Raw genomic sequence first — 27,253 nt, 5'->3', positions numbered from 1 at the left:
CATTACAAAGACATTGTCGTATCTTCTTGTTTGCTTGACATAAAAGTCATCAATGTTCTTAACTTACCAGAAAAAATAGGTAACTGATTTTATCAGAAGAAATAGGAATATATTTTTGCAACTTTGTAGATTAATGGATGTAAAATTGTATTTTTAGGGTTAGCCAATGTTGAAGAGGCAGAAGATTTTCTTTCTGTGGATCCAGTGCCTTCAAGTTCATTCATTCAACTTGTGCCAAAACGAACAACACCGTCCATGGAAGACACTGGGGTGCCCCTGACATCTTCACCAGATCTGATCTCTTCTGTTACCTTAGATCTTTTTGCTAAGGAAGTAACTGTACCTTTTGGCTTTGACTTCTTGACCTCTGAAGTCAAAGACCAGTTAGAAGCAAGCCATTTGTTCCCAGACACACCCATGGAAAGAGAGTTCATATTTGAGAGTGGTTTAGGTTCTGGGTCTGGACAAAAGGTGGATTTGATCTCTTGGCCGTGGAGTGAGACTTCATTAAAGAAGAGCACCGAACCACTGTCTAGGTCATGGCTTGAAGATGAGGATTCACTTTTGCCAACTGAGGGTATAGATGAGAAACTTGTTATAGATAATGAAACGGATTACACAGACCAAACTATTGAGCATTCAAAGTATAGGCATGATGAGAAACCCACAAACTTGGCAGAGGGAGAGCCCCTCGTGGAACCTACCTTGTCCATCTTTGCAGTGTCTGTAATTCATTCTACATCTCTAACTTTTCCCAAGCACATTTCAGAGATCCCCAGTGGTGATTACCACTCAGTTACTGAAGCACCTTTTCTACTGACAGCTGCTTCTTCTGATATAACAGATCAAGTGACTACCTTCCCAACCCAGGATGTAGTGCAAACTACAGGGTCATCTAGCCACGAATGGTCTGACGGCAAGACTTCAGCAGTGAAACCAGATCTGCAGCCTGTGCGGACCATATTTCCAGAATCAGACATAGCTCCTGCAAGAACTTCTTCCCTAGGGAAATTGCCCAGAGACTCATCGGCAAGCACACCACAGAGTAGTGACGGACTCTGGCTGAAAACTTCCGTGACGCAGTCCACCAAATTGCCTCCGACCACAAGCTCCACCCCGCTGGAGGATGAAGTCATTCTGGGTGTGCAGGATATTTCATTAGAACTGGACCGGGTAGGCACGGATTACTATCAGCCTGAGCTAATCCCAGAGCAAAATGGCAAGGTTGGTAGTTACGTGGAAATGTTTACAAATCTTCGCTCCACAGAGGTGGCTGTTTTGGCTCAGCCCACCAAAGATGACTCGAGTCACGCCCGGACGGCAGGAGATTTGGTCGTTTTCTTCAGCCTCCGAGTGACCAACATGATATTTTCAGAAGATCTATTTAATAAAAACTCTTTGGAATATAAAGCCCTGGAGCAAAGATTCTTAGAATTGGTAAGCTCAAAGTTGAAACATGGGGATGAATATGAGTCGTCTGTCCTAACCAGCACACTGAGACTGAGCCCAAGAAAGTGTGGTCTGCTGTGTGCATTCATTTCTTGCCACCCACAGAGATAGTAGCATGGCTTGGGAGTTGGTAGGAGAGGGGTAAGACAGGGGCATTCAAGAAATGGAAAGCACAAATGTGGCATGCAGGTGATGTGAATAGGTTAGACACTGGAGATCAACTTTCATGAATTCTGGAACTAAAATGAAATGTAAAGGTGCAAACACTGTGAGAACAGGTTTGTGAGTATCCGTGCCTTTACTGTTGTGATCCGTTAGTGAAGGAAAGAAAAGAAATCCCCCAGTGTTAAAAACTATCTGACACGTGGCTGGGGATTTAGCTCAGCAGTGCAGCGCCTGCCTGACAAGCGCGACGTTGTGAGTTGGAGTCCCGGTACTGGAAAAAACAAAACAAAACAACAACAGCAACAAAACAAAAAAACTCCAAAACAAAACAAAACAAACAAACAAACAAACATACAAAAAAACTGTCTGACAGCAACTGCTTGGCAAGCACAAGGTCATGAGTTTGATTCCCGGTACCAGTAAAAAAAAAACCCCTCCCCCCCCCAAAAAAAAACCAAAAAGGAAACTGTCTGACTTCTGTGGGGTTCTCAGATATCATAACATTCTCATGACATGATCAATATCTTATAATATTTTAAATTTATAGTTTCATGTTATTCCTAATTTATAGGTTTTTAAAAAACAGTGTGAATGTAGATAGAATATAAGTAGGAAAAGTAGGCAAGGAGTTCTTTGTTTCTTTGGTATATATTGAACAAAAGGAAAAACTTTGTCAATTAATTTATAATTTTTCATGTATTGCAGTTGGTTCCTTATCTTCAGTCAAATCTCACAGGGTTCCAGAACTTGGAAATTTTGAACTTCAGAAATGGTAGCATTGTGGTGAACAGCCGAATGAAGTTTGCCAAGTCTGTCCCTCCAAATGTCAACAATGCTGTATACATGATTCTAGAAGACTTTTGTACCACAGCCTACCAGACCATGAACTTGGCCATTGATAAGTACTCCCTTGACGTAGAGTCAGGTAATGATGTCACCTACACTGGTGGGTTTTTAGTAAAATCCAGTGAGTATTTTTGTGTTTCTTTTTCATTGAGTCAAGATGAATTTAACACTCATAAGAGAAAAAAGCACTATGTCAGGTCTGTTTTCCACATCTTGATAACTGGTAAAATATTCTAAGCACATCAGTGTTGTTCTTTTTTCATAAGCTTGTTCACAAATATTATCTTTACTGGTTCACCTCCCTCGTTTTTCCACAGACTTTCCGTTTTACCCATCCATGGGATCTAGTCTTGCTGTAACCTTATTTTCCATTTCCTTTTTTCAGTTTTTATTTTGCATTAATACAGGCTGGCGTATACAAAATGATTGCTGTCCGCGTGGGGGGCTGGTGCACTACACAGGGTCTTGATCTTGTTTTTTAACCCCTCCCTCTCCCCTCACCCCTCCTCCCTCCATCTCTTGACCCCTCCCCATTTGATAAAAATTCTCTTCCTCTTTCTTACTGTCTGTGTTTTATTTTGCCTCTATTTATATTTTAGGTTTCTTGAAACCATGTGACATTTAAGCTTGTGTGTCTGATACATTTCACTTAATATTATGATCTTAAGGTCACTCATTTTCCTACAGAAGATTCACGTTTCTCCTTCCTGATGGCAGAGTAGCAGTCTACTGTGTATAAAAGTCTCGTTTTCTGTATTCATTCATCTGTTGATGGATATATAGGCTACTTTCAAATTTAGCTATTATGAATTGTGCTGCTATGATGGGAAGACCAAAAACTTTACTCTCTTCTTCTCTGTGTATGTTTTTAAAATTTTTGTACTCATTCCCATTATATCAAGTTTTATGTAAATACCTCTCTTAAACATTTTCTATGTGAGTGCATCAAACTTGCTGCCTAGCTCCAGAGGCGTCATCTAGCTAGTCAGTCTCCACTTGGATGTATCTAGGGTAGCCCGAATATACCAAATACTCAAGAGTGAGCTCCTGTTTTCTGTATCTCCTCATTCTCCAGTTAAATCTGCTCCTTCTCTCAGCTTCTCCATGTCCATAAATGGAGGACTTATCCACTCAGCTTCTTAACTAGCAGCCTGGGCATAGTTCCTGTCATCCCACACTTGCAGTTACTACTTACATTAATTCAAACTATCTCAAATCCAGACTCACTTTATCGTAAGCACTACTACAGTGGGCTGTGAGGAACTGAAAGCAGCCTACTTTGACGGGAAGACGGTGCCCAAAGGGACTAGTTTCGTTGGATGATACTGGGGAAGAAATAAAAGATAAGAAATAAGAGATAAGAAATGAGAAATAATAGTAATTTGAGCCAAGTCAGTGTTATTCTCATTTGGACCCATTTTCCTACTTTCTTTCCCATTCCCTCTCCTGTCTGTTCTCCAGACAGCAGCCATAGGACCTTTTCTAAATCATTAATCCGATTATTTCTCTTTGCTGCTTAAAGCGTTTCAGCGGCTGCTTGATGTACTAGCCAGAAGGCCTGGTCCTCGGGATCTTCCCAGTATCACCCGGTGAAACTGACCTCTTTGCTCACTGTGTTGCAGTCAGACTAGCTTGTTTTTTGTTCCTTACATACCAGAAGCTTTTTGTGACATTAAAGCCTTTGCGTGTACCTTTGAGCCAATGTGCTATTTGTCTTAAACTCCCCTCGTAGCTAACTCCTGCTCATCCTTTATGCCTCAATTCAAATGTTTCCCTAAGACTTGCCATGGTCTCCGCATAATCTAGATTGGGTCTTTCTTATGAGTATCTCTTGTAGCCTCGTGTTCTTTTCCCCTGCAGCGTTAGCACCACTTACAGTGTTAATTTGTGTGCATAGTTGCTTAAGGTCTATTTTTCCCAGTTAAGCTTTCCACGGGACTGAGAGTATGTCTATTGTATTAACCACTTTCTAGCTAGACTTAGTACAGTGTTTTGAACACAGAAGGGACTCAGAAATACTGCAAATACCTACAATGAAGCATTGTGTTTATTTGGAAGGCTTGAGTCTAGCAAATACTGTTGAAGCCTGAAATTTTATTGTTTTGCCTTCCACATATCAGAGGACAGCAGCTTTGAGTAGAAGTGAGGTGGAAAATCTAGGTTCATAGTTCTCCAGTGCCTTTTGCTGTCAGACTGGTGTGAAAGTCAGCTCTGTTTTTTTACCTGGGAAAGAAGCAAACATTCTTTCCTTTGAAATCCTTGAAGGCCCATTATTCATTGAATGCGAGGAAAATCATTTAGCTGATCCCCCAATCACCAAATCTCTTGCCACTTGAGTTCTCTGAGGCTTTGGCACGTTCTTTACCATGTGATGTAGTGGAAGAAGCAATTAATTACGATTTGGAAGGCCGAGCTTCTTGTGTCTCCTCTGTCATTTATCATTTGTGTGGCCTTAGATGAATTACTTTATCTCTGAGCCTTAGTCCCTCATATATTATATAGGAATAAGAGTACCTGGCCTGTGTATTTTGGAAGGCTAGTGTAAGGGTTAAGCCAATAACATACAGAAAAGCATTTGATTAGCTCTACAAATGCAGGCAATTATGACTTATATAATGTTTACAAAAAATAATTCTCAGCCAGGGGTGGTGGCGCACGCCTGTAATCCCAGCACTCAGGAAGCTGAGGCAGGAGGGTCCCCCTGAGTTTGAGTTCATCCTGGGCTACATAGCGAGCTCAAGGCCAGCGTGGGCTACAGAATGAGACCCTGTTCCAAAAAACAAAATGAAACAAGACAAAACAAAAAATCTATCACCTCATTTTTTTTTTTTGTGATAGTGCTAGGGATCAACCCAAGACCTTACATGTGCTAGCTAAGTGCCTCCTCAGCCTCTAGTATGTTTCTTTTTAAAGCGACCTACAGTAAATGAGTGCATTTGTTGCAGTTTTTTATGTAGCTCACGTACCAGCTGCGCGCGAAGTCACCCAGGCTTGTAGGGTCACTGTTTCCTTCAGTGACCTGGCGCTAGTCCCCCCTATGCACAGCATAAACCCTGCGTCAGTCTCGCCCCAGCCCTCGCCTCTAGGGATTCTAAGAGGCTTTAAATACCTCTTAACAGCTCTAAGCTTCTTCTGCTGAGTTTTTCATCTCACGAGCGTCTCGACCCTTGTGATTATTTTTTGTGTTCACTGAACGTAGATGTTAGTCCCGTGTTTAATTTTCCCAAAGCACCCTTAATACAAGGCAGCCGCTAGCAGATACTTGCTGATGATGTGAGGATACCGAGGGAGGTTCTCTGAGGCACAGCACGTGCTTTAAAAATATCGCTGTTAGGCGTAACGACCCTAAAATCCCTCAGCCACTCTCTCAAGGTCACCTCTCTCCGGCCCACTTCCCTCCCGGACCTGTCCAGCTACCATGTTACTGCGGCCATAAAACTGTTTTTACAGATCTTTTTCACATTTCCTCCACTCTCATTTTTCTTGGCTCATCAGTGCTTCTGCTGAGCCGCTCCTGGAAAGCCAGAATGTGTGTAATTCATCCTACAAATTAGATCCCTGTCTCTCATCCCAGGCTTCGCTCCAGGTCTGCCTTGTTTTCTCCATAAAGCTGCGAAGGTGCTTTTCCACAGGCACGCTCTTCTGGCCGTCCTCTGTCAGCCAGCTCACAGGATGGGACACAGACTTAAAAACCGCAGTCTTATGTATACGATTAGAAGATTAGGCTTGGTCTCTGGCAGCAATAGGGACAGCATTGGCCCTCCCCCCCATGGCTATATCTGTATTTTTTCTTTATCCGTGGAAAATGTAGATTCCTTGGTTGGATTTTCAGTCTTACGTTTATGTCTCCCCTTGAAGTTGTTCTGCATGTCAACCTAACACAAATCCGCTCACACACAGAGTGGCCACAGAGTTTTAAAGTTCTTAAATAGAATTTTCCTACCACGTGTGTACTTGCGGTCGATGGTTCTCAGAGGAAGTATTCATTGTATGTCAAGGTGGGCTAAGGCAGGACTGACCTGTATGTTGCCTTTCTTTCACATGCAGTGTCCAAGAAAATTTACTTCCATCAACAAAGGATATCTACGTACATTCCTATTCCTCATTTCTTGGTCAAGATCAGACAACTTTCTGATTACAGAACCGTGAAATGATTCCTAAGGCAGGAGTATAAAGATTAGGAAGGCACAGTGGAATCTCACGTGCATTTCTCTATGGAAACCATCTGTCAGTACGTTTGGATACGTGTTTCCTTGTTATATGAGCATCTTGGCAGTGTTTGTCCGTATTCATTTCCTAAGGTTGCTTTAGCAAGGTGTTATAAACTGGGTACCTTATCACACTGGAAATTTATCTTCTCATGTTCTTGAGGCTAGAAGTCCAAAATCAAAGTGCTGACAGAGCCATGGTCCACTCAAGTTCTAGAGAAGAATCCTTGTTTGCCTTTTCCTAGCTTGGGTATTTCCTGCCGATTTTGGACACTCTTGCGTGCCCCTCTAACATCTGCTTCTGACTGTAGACAGCCTCCTTTGCCTCTGTATCCAGACTTCCCTCTAGCATGTGAGGGTACCAACCGTCAGATTAGGGCCCGTTCCAACCTGGTGTGACCTTCTTCTTGATTACATCTGCACATTCAGCCACATTCTCAGGCTCTGTGTGGACATGAACTTGTAGGAGATGCTGTGTGACCTAATATATTTCTCTAATCCTACATTGGCTTCAGGGAGACCAGCTTTCAAGATACTTTAAATCCTAGGTGTGCCATGGACTCGTCCAAATTTGTCTTCAGTCTCTAGAACAGCAAGGAAAATTGTTGCAGTTCAAAACATTGTTAATTTTTCTTCAAACTAAGAGCCTAGACTGGGTTTTTAAAAAAATACCCTTTAGTTTTCAAGCTAAACTTTGCACTTTTTATTATAAACAAGTCAGTGGATCATTTCCACCTATTGGGTCCTTTTCAGCATCTACATCATCATCTGCCTGTTAGCCATTCAGATTCCCATTTTGCATGTGATGGAAGAGCATGTGATGGAATCATGCCAGTGTTGGAAGCCCATCTACGGTCTGTGTCTTGTGTCAGTTGTGACTGGCTATTGCCCTAGTTAATTTTTTTGTCATTTTCCCTTACCCCATGCCTTTACTAAAGCCAAAATATTCAGTAGTGGGCATGATTTGAAGTGATACTGGAATGGTTTATTTTTCTAACTTTGGCTTCCACAAATCTAGATGAATTCTAAGGCTGCTGTTATTTGGCTCTACCCACCCCTGAGGCTCCTTATCAGTTCTTCTCGGGGCCTCTCTCCTCATCAGTGGTCTCAGTGTGGGGCAGGCATGTGTCAGTGTATGCAGACTGGGGTAGACTACAGCAGGATAGGCTATGGAAATGATTAGTGCGTGAAAACTGTTCAATTCTGATCTACAGCTACACAAGACTGATTTTAAGGTTTTTGACCTAACCTTAGTGGTTGCAAGGGCCATAGGGCTTTATGACTTAACCCTGAGTTTCACAGAAATTTGACATGACTTACCAATCTATTTTGGTAATATCTGAATCATATTTTTTGCCTTTCTTTGCATCATTCTTTGACTTGTTTGGTATTTAAGGTGATGAAGCCAACCCTTGCAAGTTTCAGGCCTGCAATGAATTTTCTGAGTGTCTAGTCAACCCGTGGAGTGGAGAAGCAAAGTGCAGATGCTACCCTGGGTACCAGAGTGTGGACGACTTACCCTGTCAGAGTCTCTGTGACCTGCAGCCTGACTTCTGCTTGAACGATGGAAAGTGTGACATTATGCCTGGGCATGGGGCCATTTGTAGGTATGTTGTAACTTTAGATGTTTGCCTTTTTGATACTTCTTCTAAATAACAGGTTAATACCTATCATTTTAGGGAAATCATTATATTTATTATGTAGGTAATAGGTAGATACCATCTAATTTTGATGTGAAGACTGGGTCATTTGAATAGGCCTTAGTATTTATCCTTTTCATTTTGTTATTTTATGCTATTAGACAGCTATCAAAAATTTGTCTAAATATATCCTATGCAGAGTACTTGGTATAACTAGAGACTTATGTGTTACGGTTTTTAGTGGTGATGATAAAGACACTGGTGTTCACATGAGGTTTAGACATAAAATTAAGACTTTATACCTGAAGGTAAAAACAGACATTGTTCTGCTTGATTGTATTCTTAATGCCTCTGAGCTCCTTGCTGTCCTGCTGAGTCATCAAAATAAAGTAAAACAAGGAGCATTCAAAGGTCTCAAAGTGATAACAAATACATCTTCCTTTAAGTACACCCGAGACCCCTTTATTCAGGGTGGAACCAATGAGAACACCGCAGATGCACATATTTGGTTAGTCTGACCACCCTTCGCTGCCTGCCTGTCTTAAACAAAGCCAAACAAAGTAACCTGCCAACCACACACAAGCGCAGCTACGCAGCTGTGAGAGGAGCAGATGCTGAGAACACACAGGAGTGACACACATCAGGACAGCTTGTGCGTGTCAGAAGTGGCAGACGTTGGCATGAATACCCAAAACAGAGAAGATAAGTGTAACTGATTCAGACACTTTTGTTGAAAGTGCAAGGGTTAGCTAGAACACTAAGAGGAAAAACAGTTTCTTGGCATCCAGAGAAGCTGTCGTTTTGCAAAGCAGGGACCTCCTTGCTGCTGTGGGTGTTGAAGACATTTTCCACACAAGCGCGTCGCCTCAGGGTTTCAAGGGTTTCTTTAGCGCGGTAACAGGAGCGCGGGCTGGAAGACCCGTGTTCTGGATCCAGCTGTTACCGACTGACTGTGTCACCCAGTGCCGCTCACTCCCTTCCTGTGCCTCCTTCTCATTACCCATAAATAAAGAGGAATGATAAAAAAATGGAATGTTTGTCTACTGAAACATAACGATTGAATTATTATTTATGTTAAATAATAGTAGTATTCCATAATAACGGAACGTTCAGTGGAAAAATAAATGGAATATTTAAATCTATTTAATTTTTATTTGGTCCTTTAGAGACATCACTGAGGATCTATCAGACCTACCAGGCATTAGGCACAGCCTTAGAGCCTGTGCTCCTGTAACCCGTATATCTAGGTTTTCTTCCCCCAGTGCTAGGGATCCAACCCAGGGCTTTGCCCACGCTTAGGCAAATGCTGTATCATTGGCCACATCTTCCCACGGTCAGCATTTATCTCTCTACTTTCCCAGTCCCCGTGGAGGCTCTGCTGTGCATTGTCACCATGAGCAGAACGATTCAGACCTTGCTTTGGTGACCGCTCGTTGCAGATGCCGCGTGGGTGAGAACTGGTGGTACCGAGGCGAGCACTGCGAGGAGTTCGTGTCCGAGCCTCTGGTCGTCGGCATCACCGTAGCCTCTGTGGTTGGGCTGCTCCTGGTCTGTTCTGTCGTCGTCTTCTTCCTGGTCAGAGCTCTTCAGGCTCCACCTGGCAGGAGAGGAGGAGGGAGGCCATTCAGGTGAATGGGGAAAGGAAATCTCCGATGGAACAAAATGTTCTGTGCTCACTTGTTAGTGCTCACCATGTACCCTACACTGGGCAAAGCTCTGGGCGGAGGGGAGGGCGGTAAAGTGAGTAGAAGTAAGGCCCTTGCGTTTAGTGCGGTGTCACGTTGGGAAGAAGCACGAGCAGCACATGGGTGGGATGCTGGGGAGCCTCGGTGAGGACTGAACTGGCTCTGCCTGGGGAGTGGAGTCTTAGAAGTTTTAGTGACAGTTGAGGTATTTAGTGGAGCAGAAGAACAGACATTTGCTGGAGTCGTTGGAACTCTTGCCAGCGGGTTGAGGGAACCATGAGCCAGCTCAAGGGAGGCCTACGTGGGCCTCTATGCCACTGTGGGAAGGGATCCAGCCCCCATTTTAATTTTTTTTTATAAGTGCATGTTTTCAGGACATAATGATTACATAACACATCTAAATTAGTTTGTCATTCCTTTTCTTTCCTCTCTCTTCCCCCTCAGTATCTTTCGGTCCCCTTCCCTTCTATAACAGATCTATCTTCCTGTTTTCCTGCTATCATTTATTTTGCTCTTTGTTTATATTTTGGATTTCTCACATAAGAGAAACCATGTGATATTTAAGCTTGTGTGTCTGGTTTATTTCACTTCACATTATGGTCTCAAGGTGCATCGATTTCCTACAAATAGCTTGTGTACCCTTCTTTGTGACACGGTAGTATTCCATTGTGTATAAATACTACACTTTATCCATTTACCCATTGGATATATAGGTTTCCAAGATTTAGTTATTGTGAATTGTGCTGGTATAAACACGGGTATGCATGTATCACTCTAAAACAATAGCATTAATCTTTTGGGAAGATTCATAGAAGGGAAATAGCTGAGTTGAATGGATTTCTATTTTTTCCCTTTTTGAGGAATCTCCATACTGATTTCCATCATGGTTGCACTAGGTACACTTCCCCCAGCCATGTAGAAGAGTTCTGTTTTCTCTATGTGATTACATACTGATTTTTGATACGTATATCTCTGGGAATGATGGAGCTGCATTTGTTGAATACAAAATTGTCCACTGGAAGACATATTTCACAACTAACATTTACTGAGGCATTGTGGGAAAATAAGATGAATGAAACAAGGAAAAATTCCACAGATTCTTGCATACAGTTGAGAAGACAATAATGAACCCAATAAGTAATTTTTGAGGTTGATGTGGAAATTTTTCACAGCTGTGTCCATTTTTCTTCTTTCCCTTTCCCAGTAGAAACCTTGTCCCACATAGTCTTCCAAGTAACTGAGCGTCCAAAGAAGAACCTGAATCAATGATATCTTTCTGTGACTTCAGCAGGCAGCCCGACAGCCTTTCCTCCATGGAGAACGCGGTAAAGCACAACCCTGCATTTGACAGCCACACGGCTGGATGTGAGCAGTACGAGGAGCCCTATCCCCAGCGCCCCTTCTGCAGCTCTGCCGGCGAAGAAGTGATTGGTGGCCTGAGTAGAGAGGAAATCAGACAGATGTACGAGAGCAGTGGCCTTTCCAAAGAGGTACGAAACTGCATTTTGGTTGTGCTGCTGCTGCTGCTGCTATTGCGTATGTGTGCACATGTGTGCATGTGCTTGTGCATGTGCGTGTGTGTGTGTGTGTGTGTGTGTGTGTGTGCAGGTGGGAATGAATGCGTACAAGAGGAAATGAAAAATATTTCATGATTGGTTCTTACCTCATGATGTTTCTCAGTGTGGATGTAGAAGTTATTCGATGTTGAGCTGTAATTTATTCCCCACCTAGGGACTCTTCTTTCCATTATGAACAGACACTCCCTTTTTCCTTCCTTTCTCTCTTAGAAATTTGTGTCGGAGTTAGAGCAGTATGTGTAATATCTGGAGCAGCACATACAGAACCTGAAAGCAGTTCTTCCTTAGGACATACCCTTGGGAAACCCAGAAACTCACACTTCCTTATGACAGTTACAATGCCTTTGAAAAGACTGTTGAGAGTGTTCTAATGCCACATGGGGCCTCTTTTTTTTTTTTTTTTTTTTTTTTAAGGAAATTCAAGAAAGAATGAGAGTTTTGGAGCTCTATGCCAGTGACCCTGAGTTTGCAGCTTTTGTGAGAGAGCACCAAATGTAAGCATCTGCACGCTCCTCCCACACACGCCCCAGCAGCTCGTCCTGGAGCAGTGCCACCAGCGTGAGCAAGTGACTCGTGTCCACGGGCTGGGCCTTGGTGATACCCGACATTTGTTGACTTCTTTAAAGTTTATGACTGACCACACAGACAGGGTGGTACCTCGGTTTATGAACTTAATTTGTTTTACAATGTTGAGGAAGACGGCTGCGTTTGTACTTGTGTGGGAAAGATGACCGTGATTGTGTTTGTCATCCATGCAGAGTTTATGAAAGGGAGGAAAAGTTTGCTGAATGCTTTTGTTTGTGAGCCAAATTGTTTGCAAACAGAGGATTTGTGAATTGAAGTATTCCTGTAATCTCATTTATTTCTTATCATGGCTTTGTAAATTGGATATTTCTTATATGAGGAGAGAAAGCTTTGGAGCAGTGAAGTGATGTACTTAAGATGATAGTGATAGCAAGGCTGGAGGCTTTAGACCCTGACCCTGTTTTGACCTAGAGAGCCGGGGCTGTGCCGTAGTTTCTTTCTTGTTACCATGGATCTCACCTATAACCCAATGATATAAAACATTTGTCATGAATACTGTGCAGTCTGTCTTGAATTACAGGCCTTGTTAAGAGTGTCTCTTCACTCTGTCAACTTTATTGTAATTTTATTCTGTCTCTTCCCATTCGTTCACTCATCATGCATTTCAGGCAAGTATCGGTAACTTTTTCTTTGTTTTCCAGAATGCACAGTGAACTTTAGGTTATAAACACAAACCATTTTGTACAGGGGCCATTGTGACCATTTTCCCCAGCACTCACAGAAATTCTATATTTTTAATTTTTTTTTAAATTTTTTTTTTAAATTTTTTTGTTTTTTTTTCCGGTACCGGGAACCGAACTCATGACCTTGCTCTTGCCAGGCAGGCGCTGTGCCGCTGAGCTAAACCCCCAGCCCCTCACAGCAATTCTTAGGTTCCAAAAAAACTGTCTTATAAAGACACCACTGTGGACATTAGTTGCGCGTAGTGGGTGAAAGCACAATTTAGTGGTAATATTCGGTCTTACTGCCATCCTTACAGAAGTGTTTGCTGATGGGTGGGTCTCATCCAGGCATCTTCTACTGGAGCAATTCATGTGTGTTTGTAACGGAAGTGGATGAAGGGTCAGGATAGCACCCACCCCCTTGAACAAAGCCTCCTCCCCTTTGTTTCAAATACCTTTTCTCTGGTAGGCAGCCCCTTCCCTCAGGGTGCCTTTCTGGTACAGGGAACAAATTTCCAGCTAAAGAAACTGAGTAAGATGCTTTAAAAATTCCATATGCATGATGGAGATGCCTCTAAAACTCTGACCTGGCTTCCAGGAGGTGTTGCCAGCTTTGCAGAATGCTGTCAGTTCTTTTGATGAAGTACCTTACATTAAAATATGCAAAAAAAAATCCATGAAACAAAGAAGGTTTAAAGAAGAAAATCTAATGAAACAAATAGGATGAAAGAGTACAAGACACTGTAACTTTAGAGGGATCTTCACAGAGGGAAGACTTTACTGAAAAAAATTAGGCCCATAATCCACATAACATTTTCAGTTTCCATTTAGTGTCAGAGCTCTTATGCACCAAGCCCAAGAAAATATTCATGGCCTTAATTTAGTATTCAATCAAAGCATTACATGAGTATTACAAAGGGTTTGGTTTGTATGTTTCTTTTTTGATTTGGCATAATTCAGAAAAATCTTCCTTCAGAGAAAGAGCATAGGATGCATTGGTGATTTTAGAAATGTAGCTTGGTGATATAGTACAACAAAAATGTACTGCAGTATATTCTTTCTCTTCCAATGGATTGCTTTCTGTTTTTTTTTCATGTCAGGGAAGAACTTTAACCCAAGAACCTATTCTGACACCGATTAGAAGCCTGGAGAAGATGGAGACCCCTTGTTACTCACACCATAAAATTAATCTGGATTTTTGAACATTGTTGGAAGAAGACTTTTCTATTAAAAAAGTAAATAAATGTGGAGCATACATTTGTCCTACCTTAAATTTTCAGAATGTACTAAGAAATTTGGCAATTTTTACTTCTATAAAGACCAAGGATTGTGTTTAAAGAAATTCAGAACTACATGAGTTCGTGAAAGTATTAAGAAAAAACCCACACCTGGGAGTTCAGACTGCAATTGCTTTTGCTTCTGAATCTCTGAAAGTATCTGCTAAGAACTGTGCCTCCGGTTTCCCAGTAGGAAAACAAGGTGAGACTACTGCAAGGAGAAGTCAGGCTTGGTAGTCAGGATTTTGTATCATCTTTGTTATTGAGCTGTGATAGGGGAAGCCTTTGAAATAACTTTAATATAGTTTAAAGTCAGACATTCATCTAAATAAAATGTTACTTTTTAAAACAAACTGCTAAAGAAAGAAGAATCCTTTTTTGCTGCAGCATAGACTGAGGCTTGCGTTTGATGCTTCTACTAAACTTTTGGATTTCCTGAGTGTATTAATCAAGAAAATAATATTATTACTATAATTGTATAAAAATCCTGTTTTTTTTTTTTTTTTTTTACTTTCAGGACTAATACAGATGTCTAAGGTTTAGATGGTTCCCATTAGTCTGAGAGCCAGTTTAACCACGACAGGAGTGAGGGAGTGGGTGCAGATCAAGGCCGCGGCACTGAGCAGGCTCCGCCCCTTTACTGGTGTCTGAGTCAGTACTGATAGCTTTCTCTCATTCTGAGCTAGAAAAATATCTTGGGAAAATCTTGGTTTTTCTGTAGTTATTGGTACATTAATTTTGAAAATAGCATGTAGTGTTGATCAGTTCATCTTCATTGTTTCTCCTTTGTATCATACCTCCTATCCAAAATACTCTCTGCTTATACAAAATAGGATGAGACTTTTACTCATAAAATGAGTTAAAATATTCTTAAGATTGTAAAGGTTGGGAAAGTCCATAACATAAATTTTGACTGAACATGGAAATGTTCATTTTGTACTGTAGGGTTTTTCAAGTGAGGACAGGGAGGGCAAATAATTATCTCTATTAATAGCGAATTCATAGGCGATAGGTTCATTTTATGTTGGACACCTCCATGTTTGCCAAAAACAGTCTTGAACATTTGGTTTATTTCTGATGAGATATAATTACCAGGTATAGAGTGGTCATAAAGTACAATACTGCGTGTGCTTTTTTACTCAGCTTGATGACTGCCAATTTATGAGATCAGCATTAACTCGATGGTGAGGTTGGTTATAGGCATGGTGAGCCACACGAACACCTTGAGGGCATCCAGGTATTTTGCAAAGTACATACTGGGGAGGAGGTTCTCTGTGTATCAGTGTAGCTCCTTTATCTCAGCACTGACTTTTATTCCCTGCGCACCTACTGGGTGCTCAGTGAGTTCAACCTAGGCACAGCTGTGCTACTGCTGGGATGCTTTCTTCTGGACTAACTTGATAACTATCTTTAAAGCATTACCAGTGCTAAAGGTATTTGTCACTATTAAGTGCTTGATTTTATTTGTTGAATTTCCAAAGATTTCTGCCTAAGATTGTGTTTCTTTCCTAACTGCATATGTGTTAGATAAAAATATTTAACGTCACCAATTAACCGTAGATGGAAACTCTTTGAAGGAGTGCTTGCTGGAAGAATTCTAGATGGGCGTGAAGGTCCATAGAGCAGGAAGCGAAACACTTTGCAGGAGCACAAACTAAGCCATTGGTTTCTGGGAGCCAAGCAGTCAAATGGGAATTGGGGATTTCTAACAAACATCACTTTCTCTAATGTCCTTTTCCTTAAGCTTTATCCATGCTGTGTGCATGTCTGCTTCACACCAGTGAAAGGGAGGAGTGAAAGAATGCCTAAACCAGCCCAGAATAGAAGGCCTCTCAGTTTAGGGGTAGAGGCTTCCGTTCTACCTCTGTGGTGTCTGAACTGCGGTGGGAAAGCCTGAGGCAGGCAGCTTCCCAGTGCAGGGCCACTGCGATGAGCACAGGACCAGAGGAGCTCTCAGTCTGATGCAGAAAACTGGGCCGAAGAGCTGCTTCCTGCGAGAGCTTTCCCCAAAGGAATCCGGCGATACCTGGTCGCCTGAGCGCTCTCTTAGGTTGTGCGGCTAAGGGATGAAATGTTGTGAATGTTAGAAAATCGCCATTAACTTAGCAATATAATATTCAATAAGACTGTCACCTTATTTGAAAACAATAAAATACAGTTAAGTACTAAAAGTGCATGGGGAAGAACCCCTTTTATTTTTCTGGATTCAGAAGTTACTGCAAAGTCTTGAAGATGTACTCTTTCACTGAACTGCACATTTCTGTTTTCACAGGTTCTGGATAAAGGAGAGTTTAGTTGATAAACAGGGCTGTGTTTTCACCATTGCAGTGGTTTAAGGATAGTCATTCACATTTGTGTGGCCTAACGTCCCATTTACTTTACACGGCAAGGTGGGCATAGGCTTCCGCAGTTTGTTCCCACCGGGGCTGTTCCTTCCGCAGGGTCTCCATGCGTGGCTCCCGCTCCCCTCTCTCCTCCCGTTCCTCGCTTTCCTTTCTGTGGCCACGCAGTGAATTACAGTGTTGTGGAACCACCCTGACTTAGCACTGCTTCCGACAAAATGATGAAAACTGCACAAGTGTTCTTTGTAGACTCTAAAAATACCTTGGCTTAAGCATGCTATCTGAATGAGTTACTTGTTTGAATATTTTTTAAAAATAAGTTTGTCTTGCACTTCATGATTTTTAGGCAGCTGGTGTCTTTGTGTTATTTTCATGTTTTTACCAGTGGGTACCTGACGCCAACAGTCCCTGAATTGGATTTACATTTTGCAATGGGAAAAGAAAACAATGTGTTTATTCCACAGGAAACAGCTGATTTTGGAGAATAACTTTACTGAATTTTAGCCAAGAAAAATATGGGCCAGATTTTTTTCTAAAATCTTTCTAACAATTCCCAGTAGAAATGGGTGCGGCTGGCTTCTTCCTTTGCAGTCCAGCTGCTGTGAGTCAGATCCAAGCTTGTTCTATTGCCGGGTGTGTAATAAATGCAGAAAAATGCTGTGCAGGTCACAAGTCTCAAGTCTTTTGCTCTGTGTTCCACGAAGGATCCTGGCTTGGTGTGAGAAGGTGGGGGGTAACGTAATGTAATTGATGAGGTAAAGAGCTCACCTGGATCCTTTACGCTTGCATTTTGTAAAACCATACACTACTCTTATGAATTAACAAAATGTGGATAAACCATTCCTCTCAGGATAGCAAAACACAGGTTGAAACATTCCTCTGTACCATACAGTTATAACTACAGCCTATGTTAAAGAATTTTGCATCCTAATTTTTCCTCTTATATTGAATTACTTCTTTATTTTTTGGGTACTGGGAATCGAACTCATGACCTTGTGCTTGCTGGTCAGTGCTAGAGCTGCTGAGCTACATCCCCAGCACTGAATTATTTCTTTAGATATTAAAGGCATTTGTAGGAAGAAGACATGATATCAGAGAATACATGTATAATGATATATCAGGGCTATGTGATGATTCTTTAGCAGTAGTGTACATTACCGTCATGTATGTTCAGTATGGGGTGTGTTTAACAAAGGGTTTTTTTTTTTCCATATTGTTTATAAGGATATCTGTCCAAAATGGGATCAAAAAAATTCATCTTACTGTACTATAATGTTGAAATTTTCTAATCTTACATTAGAAATAAAAGTTTTAAGCATTGATGTATATGAAAGGATCTTTCTTTTTAAAATATATAATAGTGCTATTTTCATTAGTAATAAACACATCTTTCAAGAACCTACCTCCTGTATCATTTTTATTGTTTTTGTGTTGTTTTGTTTTTGCCTTTGTTGTTGTTTTGTTATTTTTTTCTCTTTAAAAAAAGCAACTGCCTACATTTTTTTGTCAATTAGAAGAAAAATGGTAGGTCCTAGCAACAGTTGAATTGTAGTTACCATGCGAACATGTTATGTGAACACTGTGAAAATAAAAGTCATTCTTTGATCTTGGTACAGTGAGGATTAGGAGACCTGGAGCCCTATTGTGCCTTTGAATTTTGTTGATAGTTAATGATACTGAGTCATTACTTGGCCTCTCTTAAACTTTACTCTTTTGAAGGCTTAGAAACATTCATTTTTTCCTCATCTGCTTAAGGAAGGGTGGAAAGAAAAGTGATGAAGTTAACCAAGGAAAGATTAGGTGGGGAGGTGCCAGCTGCCTTGCAGTGAAGGAGATGCTGGTGACATCCAAAGAGAACCGAGAAGACACAAACACGGGAACACGGCTGTCCAAAGCAATTGTCCATGGAAGGGGAACGAGGAAAATCAACTACCAGTTATCCAGGCAGGCAGTTCCTAATGCCCTGGCACAATCAACCTGAGTTTTCGGTATTTTTCCTTCCTATATTTGCATGATCTTACTGGCAGTGAGACGTGAAGAATCCTAAATCAGTCTTAGGATGGTCTTGATCTGATTCTAAAGACCATACTGTGAAAACATGTGGGAGAAATATGTCTAATAAATGTCTGTTGATTAATTAATGACCTAATTTTAGGAGAAAAAGTGAGACAGTGAGTAATAGACCTGTTTTCCGGAAGTCTGGCTTAGACAAGCCCCAGTCTCTTTCAGCACACCTCCTCATGGTGACGGTCCACCTTCGGCTCGTTCTCAGTTAATGCCCCATCTGAGCTGGTCCTTGATAGTCTGTGACTGTGAATTAACTTTTAAATTGCCTTCTTGCCAAAATGCAGATATCTTGTGTCCTCCGCGTTTTCTGTGAAGACAAATGACTCCATGTTAATGCAACATAGGTATTAAGGAGGCAATCTTTTCTAAGCCACATCAATACAACTTGTGGGCTTTTTGGAAATAGTTCATTGTTCTAAGTGAATAAGTCATTGTCCATATTGCATGGCACCAGGGAAGGTTTGAAGGATATGCGTTATCTTTTCACAAATAGACCTTTCTGCGAGCGTTAAGTAAACCAAAACCCTAAAACTGTTCCATGCCTTTTTCTCTATCCTGTATGTGGTTACAGTCGGTTATTTTGTGTTATAATTCTTACATGACTTAAATCCAAAAAACTGAATACTTTGATATTGGGCTTGTATCTTGCTCATTGATTACTTGAAAAATCAAAGAGTCTTTGATGTAGAATTAGTCTGCAATAATTATTCAGTTGTTTTGAGATAATATAGATCTATTTTATGACAAGAAAGCAAATGATTCTTTTGTATTCCAGGTGGATCTTCTAATGGTTTGCAAACCACTTCTTTTTTAATTAGTACGTAATGCTTATACTCTTTGTGTGCAGTAGGTATATGTACATAACATACTTCATTCCAAGATCAAGATTTGGCTCTTATAAATTGTGCTGCTCTAAACATGGGTATGTATATATCACTGTAATATGATGTCTTTTTAACTTTTTCAAGGAGATACGTAGAAGGGGAGCAGAAGGTCAAGTGGAATTGCTGGTTTTAGCTTTTGAGGAGTCTCCACACATTTCTGTAATGGCTGAGTAGTTCACCCACCCACAAGGTAGAAGGGCTCCTTTTTCCCTGCAGCGTCTCCAGCACTTATTGTCAGTTGATTTCTTGGTGATGGCCAATTTTTCTGGGGCGAGGTGGAATCTCAGTGTTGTTTTCATCTGCATTTCTCTACTGGCCAGTGATGTTGAGCATTTCTTCATGTAGTTATTGGCCATTTGTACTACTTCTGAAAGCGTCTATTCATTTCACTTGCCTATTTTTGATTGTCTGTAGTTTTGGGGTGGTCTATTTTTTTAAGTTATTTGTATATTCCAGATATTAGCTCTCTGTCTGGAGAGTTGCTGGCAAAAATGTTTTCCCATTCTGTAGGTTGTCTCTTTACTCTGTTGGTTGTTTCTTTTGCTGTGCAAAACGTTTTAAATTTGGTATCATCCCATTTATTGTTTCTTAGTACTATTTTCTGAGCAACTGGGGTCCTGCTCAGAAAGTCCTTGCCTACACTTACGTCTTCAAGAGTTTTACCTGTATTAGCATTCATCTGGTTAAGTGTTTCTATTTTAACATGTAGTTCTTTGATCCATTTTGATGTTAGTTTAATACATGGTGAGAGGTATGGGTCTAGATTCAAGCTTCCCCATATGGGTAGATGGTTTTCCTAATATTTGTTAAAGAGGCTATCTTGCCTCCGCTGTGTGTTTTTGGCCCCATTGTGAAAGATCAAATAGTTCAATACCCTTGGGGTTATTTCTGCATCCTCTGTTTTGTTCCATTGATCCTGTTTTCTGTGCCAGTACCATGCTTTTTTGAAAAAAATCACTGCAGATTTGTAATATAACTTTATTTTTATTTTTATTTTTTTATTTTTTTGGTTTTTCTCCAATACCGGGAACCGAACTCACCACCTTGCACTTGCCAGGCATGTAATATAACTTTAAATCTGGGATTGTGATGCCCCTTATATTGCTCTTGTTATCCAGGCTTGATTTTGCTATTTTGGGTCTTCTGGTTCCATATGAATTTTAGGATTGTTTTCTCCATTCTTCATTCCATGAAGAATGCTGCTGGTATTTTGATTGAAGTTGCATTAAATCTGTGTACAAGCTTTAGAACTATGACCATTTTGACTATATTGGTTTTGCTTATCCAAGAACAGTGAGTATCTTTGCATTTTCTGATGTTCTCTTTTTCTTTTTCAGAGTACTGTAGTTTTCACTGTAGAAGTCTTTACTCTCTTAGTCAAGTTAATTTCTGAGTACTTAATTATTTTTCATGCTTTTATGAATGGTATTTTTTCCCAATTTTTTCTCAGTGGGTTCATTATTAGTGTACTAAAGGCTATTGATTTTTGTGTGCTGATTTTGTATCCTGCTACGTTACTGAATTTGGTTACTAATCTGAGAGTCTTTTGATGGATTTTTGAGTCATATATAGAGGATCACGTCACGTGCAAATAATAATTTGACTTCTTCCTTTCCTATACATATCCCTTTTATTTCTTTTTCTTGCATAATCACTCTTGCTAATGTTTTGAGTACTATGTTGAATAGGAGTGGTGATAATGGACATCCTTGTCTTGTTCCTGATGTTAGAGGGATAGTTTTCAGGTTTTCACCTTTTAATATGATATTGGCAGTAGGTTTGTCATGAATGACTTTTTTATCAGATTGAGATAAGGCCCATCTGTACTATTTTCTTCAGTGTTTTTTTTTTTTCCATTATGAAAGAATGTTGGACTTTGTCAAAGGCTTTTTCTGCATCTGTTCAAATGATCATGTGATTTTTGTGCTTGATTCTGCTTATGTGTTGTATTACATTTATTACTTTGCATGTGTTTAACCATCCTTCCTTCCCTGGGATGAAGCCAGCTGCATTCTGCTTTCTAGTATCTTGTTGAAGATTTTTGCATCTGTATTTATTAAAGTTTGGCCTGTAGTTCTGGTTTTTGGTTGGATACTTGTCTGGTTTTGAAATCAGGGTAATAGTAGCTTCCAAGAATGAATTTGAGAGTAGTCCTTCCTTTTCAATTTCATTAAAAAGCTTGAGGCATATAGGTGTTTGAACTTCTCTACAGTTTTTGGAGAATTCAGCAGAGAACCCATCTGACCTGGGCTTTTCTTTGTTAGTAGGTTTTTTTTTTTTTTCCTTTCTTTCTTTCTTTTATTACTGATTCAGTTTCATTGCCTGTCATTGGATTATTCAGGGTTTTAAATCTTCTTGGTTCAGTTTTGATACTTCACATGTATCCAGGAAGCTATCCATTTCTTCTGAATCCTCCACTTTATTGGCATATAGGTTTGTGAACTAGTTTTCAACAATCCTTTTTATCTTAGTAGTGACCATTGTGACTTAGCATTTTTTTTTTATTCCTAATGGCATTGATTTGTGTTTTTCTCTCCTTTTATTTGTTAGATTGGCCATGGTCTTGTCTATTTTCTTTATCCTTTTGACAAACCAGTTATTTGATTCTTTATATTATTTTGTTCTCAATTTCAGCTCTGATATTTATAATTTCCATCTTTGTACTAGCTTTGACTTTGGGTTGTTCTTGTTTTTATAGGACCTTGAGGTGCAAATTAGGTTATTTATTTGGATTTGATCTGTTTTTGTGATTTGAGCATTCTCTGTTATAAGCTTCCCTCTTTGAACTGCTTTCATTGTTTCTCAGAAGTTCTGGTATGTTGTACTGGCATTATTATTCATTTCTAGATACTGTCTTATTTCCTCCTTGATTTCTTCTGTAACTCATCATTTATTTAATAGTGTACTGTTTACTTTCCATGCATTTGCATAATTTCTTCATTCTCTTTTTCACTGATTTCAAACTTCATTGTGCTATGGTCTGATAATTATGCATGGTATAATTTCAATTCTTTTACATTTACTTAAGACTGATTTATTGGGTAGTGTGTAGTCTGTTTTGGAGATAGTTTCATGTGCTGCTGAGAAGAATGTGTATTTTGTTGCTGGGTGGAATGCTCTGTAGATATCTTTGAAGTGTATTGTTTGAAGGATTTACTCAATTCTGATATTTCTTTGCTGATTTTTTTTGTCTAATTGATCTGTGTATTTGTGATAGTAGGGTTCTTATGATGTCCTCCACTATTATTGTCTTTATTTTCTCCTCCACTATTATTGTGTTAGAGGTGCTATTGTTTGGTGCATCTATGTTAATTATTGTTATTGCCTTCTATTGGATTGTCCCATAAACCAATATGTAATTACTTTCTGTGTCTCTTTTAGTCAGTTTTGGCCTGCAGTCCATTTTGTGTAAATGTAGGGTAGCTACACCTACTTGTTTTCAGGTTCTTATTGCATAAAACATTGTCATGTTCTATCTTTTGATTTTTAGTTTAGAGTTTCCTTTAGGGTTGAATGTATTTCTTGTATACAGCATATCATTGGGTGCTGTTTAGTCTTTGTCTTTTGATCAGGAAATGGAGACCATTCACACTGAGAGTTATTACTGACATGTATTGACTTATTCCTGTCATCACCTTATTTTCCTATTGCGGATTCCCTATCCTTCCCTTCTGTTTAATTGCTCACCATGTCTGGGATATTCATATTATGAGATCTTTTTCATTGTTAGCTTCATTGTCTCTTTTTAGGATATCCTGGAGAATTTTTTGGAGGGTTGGTTTGGTGCTCATGAATTACTTTAGGTGCTCTTTATCATGAAAATATATTATTTTTCCCATTTGGAAAGATAATTTTGCAGGTTGTATCAGCCTGGGCTGGAAATTGTTTTCCCTTAGGAACTGAAACTGCACTCCAAGCTTTCCTGACCTTTAAGGTTTGTGTTGAGAAGTATGCTGTCATTTTAATGGTTTACTGTGATTCATTTATTTTCTGTAACTGTTTTTAAGATTCTATTCTTGCACTGGACTTCTAGAATTTTGACTATCAAGTGTTGTGGAGAGGTTGTTTCCTGATCATGGTTACTTAGGGGTCTATATGCCTCACTTATCCTTACGTTAAATTCTCTTATTTGAAAAGTTTTCTGCTATTATTTCAGTAAACAGTTTTTATACCACTTGTGCTGTCTTGATTTTTCACTAATTCCAATTAATCTTGGATTTGTCTTCTCTGCATCATCTAGGAGTTGTTGAATCCCCTTTTTGTGCACTTTTTTTTTGTTTTCAAGGTATCTCTAACAGGTCACACCTATCTTCTAGTTCTGACACTCTGTTCTCACACTGGTCACTTTTGCTGGCAATACTTTTGCTTGTTTGTTTGTTTTATGAGACAGTGTCTTATTATGCAGTTCAGGCAGGTCTTGAACTCACTATTTAGTCCAGGCTGGCCTTGAACTTGTAGCAGTCCTCCTGACTCAGCCCTCAATTACTGTGATTAGAGCTATGCACCATCATGTTCGGCTGCTGCTCATACTTACAATAGAATTTTTAATCTCCTGGATTTCTATTTGGAGCATTTTTATGGACTCTTCTTTCATGGTCATTCATGTTTTGCATCATTTTGTTTGGTTTTTCTAGCTTTTTATTACTATCTTCTGTAGACTCACTGATCTTTTTGAGAAATCAGTTTAAAGGAAATGGTTACAAAGATTTAAAAATAAACTTTTTAAGAGATTAGATTCATACATTTATATCTATTTTATTTCATTGAGTAATCCATGGGCCACAAGGCAATAAGCATTTCACAAATACCTAATACATTTAGGTTTAGTACAGACTACCAAACCTAAAGGCAGTACCTTGTTGGAGTTTCTTAACTATAGATTTGAGGAGGAATGTGGGGTGAAGAGGTAGACAGTGTGAACAGTGGTGCTGGCACTCCGGATAGGCTTGCAGTCATGAGGAGGGGTGAAAATTGAAGGACTTTTGGAGATAGGCAGGTTTGTAGGAACAAGCTTCAGCGTTAGTCTCATCATAAAGTTGAGAGCATGATGCATATGGAAAGTATTTAATTTTTTTTAATTTAAAAAATAATTTTTGTTAAAATATGATTTTATTCCTTGTTTATTTTTATATTATGTAGAACAGATGTAAATAATGATAGCAGAGAGGGGGCATGGGTGCAAAGGTGAATCAATTATTTTTCTCAAAGAGTACTTCCATACAGAGGAATGAACACTGATTAAATCTGCCAGTTTAAGTTTTATACATACCTTTTTTGATAGGTGGTGACAGTGTGCCTTCAAAATTGATTGTATTTATCCTACGCATAGCAGCATCTATGTTTTTGGTATTTTCTCTGTTTCTCAAGGGTTATTAACAAAAATGGAACATTGCCTGACTTCCCATTTATGTAGCTACATTATGTAGCTTCCCATTATGTATAACGGCTGGCATCTTGGTACTCAGAAGGGAAAATCCAGAGGGCTTCATGCCAGCTTCCTCCAGGACCTACTGCCTCTACTGTGATATATATATTTGGAACCATCTACTTGGTTCTACATTTCTAGAGAAACAGATATTAGTTTTACTTGGTGTTAAATAATTGACAAATACTCAATGACGATAACACTGCTTCTGCTATCAAGCCAACAAATGTTAACTGTTTTCTGTAACAAAGGAGGAAACCCATTTTTTCCTCAGCTTATAAAGGACTCTTGCCTAGCAGACACAGAAAAATCTAGTAGATGAAAATACTTCTCGGTTTGAGGAAAAACTAAGTTGTAGTTACTTGAACACAAATATTAGTTTAAATTCTAATATTTTTTTAGTGATAATTGATTCAGATGTCCATTCCTCTGCCTTTTTATTTTATCGTGAACTCCACATTTCCACTTTTAGCATTATTATTATATAGAAAGCTTTTGAGAAACATGTTTTCCTGAAAGAGCTTTTTCTTTCCGGCACCTTAGTACTTAATTTACTATAAGTGAGAGAAGGTTGATGATCTAAATTAAAGAAAAATTGTATACTTTTTACCCTTTTGGAACAAATATATTATTTGAATTTGGATCAGCACAAGTAAAATGAGTGTCTGCATCTCATTTACCTATTAGTGACACCTTCATTCTAGGTAAACAGTCAAGCAATAATCAATGTTGCAGTTTCTTCCAGGTGCATAGACTTGGTGAACTATTTTGAGAATAGATGATATTCTGTCAAGTATGTAGATAAGGCAATTAAGTTGAAACGCTCTTTTTAAATGTTACCCATTCCTTTCACAAATGTAAAAAAAAGGTAACATACTTCTAGAGAGATTTATTTTCCTTGTGAAGTGATCTTTCTTCCTTATAAAAGAAAGCTGTAAAACACATGTTGAGGATTGGAAATACCTTCTGTTGAGCACTGTGAGCCCGAGGAGACTTTTCCATTGCTTCATATTTTCTTATTTTACTTTCAGATTTGCCAGTGGTGTTTCAAAGTCAGAATTTAACTTGGAATGGCAGAACTACAAGTTTAAGTGGACTTTTCACTAACAAGCAGGTTTAGACATTATTGTATTTTGATGACAGATTTAAGTTAATTTTGTCTTAAAGTGTAAACTGATAATTTGGAAAGATCTATAACATCAGGTGACTCTTTTCAGTTTTATTAAACCCTGCTGAGAGGGTAGGAATTTGATAATGTTAAATGAACATGTTTTATAGAAAATACCAGGTTTGACAGTGCTTTTGCAGTGCCCAGGCAAGTGCCACATTGACGTACGGCATTTAATAATTTCTTCTTGCTCCTGGCCTGTGATACACTGTGCTGCCATGCACACTTTCATCAGCATGTGTCGGGGACCCCGCCTGGGACGTCTCAGCTCACAGTGGGTGAAGCCCTTGCAAGCTGTTCCAAAATCCTCTGGGGAAAGACAAGCTTATATGGCAACTTGCCGAGATAAAATGTGTTCACTTCTGATTCAGTTGCTCCAGTGTTCCCATCTAATTGTTTAGAAGAAACATTTCTCCACCAAGTATAGTTTGATTTAAAGTAGAAGGTTGAGTTAAACCATCAGTCAAGATATTCAGTGTTGGGGTCATCATTTACTCCCAAATTATGTAAATTGAAATATGATGCTTTTAGCCTCTCAATTTTTATTCTGATTTAAGAAAGAGATAATAGTACCATAAATTCCCAGGTTATAAAACTTTCTCTGAAGCAGAAATAGGAAGTTAATTTCTGGGAGACTCTTCAAAGTACCTTTTATTATCTAGAAGACCAGAATACACAGTAATTCTAGCCAGCAGAGGTGTCACCTAAGACTGCTTTTCGTACTTATCTACTTGTTGAAACCTAAACCATGACTGGTACAGACCTTACCCACTGCCCCACGCCAGGCGGGGACCCTGCCTCCGGGTTCAGCGCTGTGGGGGAGAGGAAGTGCCTTGATTATACAGGTGCTCGTGACAAGCCTAAGCCATCCTCGCAGCGCGCCTTTTCCTGGCTGTGCGTGCCGGGAGCTGCCGGTGGCTTCCTCGGTTGGCGCCCTCTTCTCTTGTGGCTGTGGAGACTGTGTGTACTCCTGGTTGCTATGTGAGCTCAGCGTCTGCGATTCGAAGGCATCACCTCTGCAGAGGGCAGTGCCAAGGCGTGGGGGAGCCTGCTGGGCCACGTGGCTGCAAACAGAAGCTGGAAGTTCGATCCGTTATTGAAGTGGCCTCATTGCTGTGTGGGCAATAAGTAACGCCGCATCTTTCCTTCTAGCCTAGATGCCACAAACTCTTGTTAAGGTGAAGACAAGTAAAACTAGACGGTCTGTATGTGACCCTTATTGTCACTCTCACAGTCCCAAAGGAGTGACATTTGTAGGAGGACACTGCTTTTT

The 27,253-nt window shown here is 39.8% G+C and overlaps 1 protein-coding gene and 1 long non-coding RNA gene across 2 annotated transcripts in view; one reads left to right on the top strand and one right to left on the bottom strand.

Moving 5' to 3' along the window:
• The window catches only part of Impg2 (interphotoreceptor matrix proteoglycan 2), a 93,343-nt gene extending 78,896 nt beyond the window's left edge, over positions 1-14,447 (top strand). The window contains exons 14-20 of the mRNA XM_013515197.1: positions 158-1,437; positions 2,320-2,539; positions 8,065-8,275; positions 9,748-9,936; positions 11,282-11,483; positions 11,985-12,064; positions 13,918-14,447. Of these exons, the coding sequence (XP_013370651.1) occupies positions 158-1,437; positions 2,320-2,539; positions 8,065-8,275; positions 9,748-9,936; positions 11,282-11,483; positions 11,985-12,064; positions 13,918-13,930 (2,195 nt within the window). The 3' untranslated portion in view covers positions 13,931-14,447. The remainder of the gene's footprint in view (positions 1-157; positions 1,438-2,319; positions 2,540-8,064; positions 8,276-9,747; positions 9,937-11,281; positions 11,484-11,984; positions 12,065-13,917) is intronic.
• Positions 9,824-26,926, bottom strand: LOC102027882. Its single transcript, XR_261224.1, has 4 exons — positions 26,744-26,926; positions 18,621-18,810; positions 13,273-13,464; positions 9,824-9,905 (listed from the first exon to the last, which is right to left on the bottom strand). It is a non-coding gene; the product is annotated as an uncharacterized LOC102027882 (long non-coding RNA).
• Positions 26,927-27,253: the final 327 nt, after the last annotated feature.

The sequence above is a fragment of the Chinchilla lanigera genome, unplaced genomic scaffold, assembly GCF_000276665.1.
Source record: "Chinchilla lanigera isolate Chin_1 unplaced genomic scaffold, ChiLan1.0 scaffold00026, whole genome shotgun sequence".
Lineage (NCBI taxonomy): Eukaryota > Metazoa > Chordata > Mammalia > Rodentia > Chinchillidae > Chinchilla > Chinchilla lanigera.
This window is presented reverse-complemented; position numbering and strand designations above follow the sequence as displayed.